The 1,959-nt window shown below is 52.9% G+C and overlaps 1 protein-coding gene across 1 annotated transcript; it reads right to left on the bottom strand.

The window, feature by feature from the left end:
* Positions 1–827: 827 nt before the first annotated feature.
* Pmar_PMAR000480 (hypothetical protein) lies at positions 828–1,643 on the bottom strand (the record flags this gene model as incomplete). Its single annotated transcript, XM_002764582.1, has 5 exons — positions 828–992; positions 1,046–1,144; positions 1,191–1,306; positions 1,348–1,474; positions 1,530–1,643. Coding segments are annotated over 5 exons (621 nt in total), but the record flags the coding sequence as incomplete, so codon positions are not given.
* Between the last annotated feature and the right edge of the window lie 316 nt (positions 1,644–1,959).

Below are 1,959 nucleotides of genomic sequence, written 5' to 3' on the forward strand. Positions count from 1 at the left end.
CTCCACTACAACAGCCTCTGGCCACAGTGCGTTGGTGATGGCCCTCACGTCGAGAACGATCTTACGGCGCTCCTCCTTCTCTTGAGGTGTCGCGTCGAGCCACTTACCAAAGGCGACCAATTCCGAGTGTAAAGCCAGCATTGTAGGAAGGCTCGGATCGGGGGTCTTCCACGGCGCACCACCACCCTGCTCGAATTTATCGGCCGAGACGTAGTCAGGCGCGACGTCAGGAAATGAGGATTCGGAGGACGGTCGAGTGGACCGACGCCGCTCAGCTAATGCATGACGGAAATTGTCGTTGAAGACGATCTGAAGTTCACCGTCAAGTCAACGTCACTGCGCCACGAAATTACTACCTGTTTCTGCTGCCGCTTCAGATCGGCCTCCAGTACAGGATCGTGGAGCAAGTCATCGATAGAGGCCATCATCGTGCCAGGTATCAAGGAACTCAACAACAAGGCGTGCGAGAGGAGGAGGGGCTCGAATGGCGCATGATAAATCTCGCTCGCCCGAAATTAAGTCCCCACCCATCACCGATGGATTTCGTTTTTGATTTCAATTGATGATGATGTATGTATGCTGGTTGATGACGCTTGTCCGGTCGAGACATGTGACCGGCCCTTGCCTGCGGTCTTATTCGTGTAGTACCCTCATAGAGGGGTATAAGTTTAGGTATGACGTGCAAGTTCCCCAGTGACTATCGAACGAAAGAGTTAAACACGTAGAGACACCGTGATGGCTCCTGGCCCCGAAGGGGAAGAAAAGGCAGTAGAAAAAACAACACAGTTTACAGCCGTTCAATGGTTCAGCAAATGGCCTCCTCGCTATCATCGCTTATTATTCCTTGTCGAGGATCGGAATAGGATATCCCTCAGCCTCGAGGCATGCTTAATGCCCTGTAAACGGTCGAGAGTGAATCTATCTATCTGGCTGCCAATGCTAGCTCGACACTCCGGGACCACCGTAGCGAGGAGGAAGATGCACTGAAGGGCCTGAGAGGACGGCAGCGTGGTAGAGCAACTGCTGCCTGCCATGAGTTCATCACCTGTTCCGTTGCCGCATCCTCCTGTTCGAACTTGTGAGTTCGCAGTACTGATGTAAGCACACTAAGGCCTCCGTCGACCGCCAGGAAATCCCGACACAACTGGGAAAATAATTCCGGACATTTCCTGTGCGTGAAAATCACCCACCTTGCTATCGTTGGTCATGAGGGTCAATAGAAGCCCACAAGCATTCTTGCAGATCTGCCGATCGTCCACTGAGTATCGGGCTAAGACCTGGACCAAGCTGGGCAGGAGGGCCGAGCCTAAGGGGACAATTTCGTGGCGCAGTGACGCTGACGATTACCTCCAGTGAGGATCGGATTGTCATGAGAATCCTCATTAAGAGATATGTTCCACATCGCGCCAAGCATTGCCCTCACTTCCTGCTGCATTTCCACCGATAGAGGGCATCTCGTAGAGGACTTCAACAACTAATGTGGCGGAAGTGTGGTATGCACGCATGCACATCATCATCGAGTCTCCTACCTCCTCCAGTTTTTCCGGCATACATGAGAAGGCCTTGAAGATAGTAGCCTTAGTGAGCAGAGGATTTCGAGGAAGAGCCGACGAGTCCCACGAAAAAGACACCACTTCCATCGTCTGAACAGAGGTCCCTGGTTCGATCCCTGCATCCGACATCATCCCCTACCTTGGCGAACGCTGATGCAACCATAGCGTCACTCGAAGCCGCTACTTCCTCTAAAGTCGTCCTGGCAGCCTCCGCCTCCTCCCTACTACTACATGACGGCACCGCGTAACGACAGTGGCTCGAGAGGTACTCCAATCGGGCTACCAGACCTGAGAAGGAGGAGGAGGCTAATCTAGACTAGACCCGAGGATAGATGAATCCTCACCTGTACTGCTATTGATTTCTGATAGTCTACTATCGTCCAGATCTAATCGTGAGGTGGCCGCC

Source organism: Perkinsus marinus, assembly GCF_000006405.1.
Source record: "Perkinsus marinus ATCC 50983 genomic scaffold scf_1104296976962, whole genome shotgun sequence".
In the NCBI taxonomy this organism is placed as follows: domain Eukaryota; phylum Perkinsozoa; order Perkinsida; family Perkinsidae; genus Perkinsus; species Perkinsus marinus.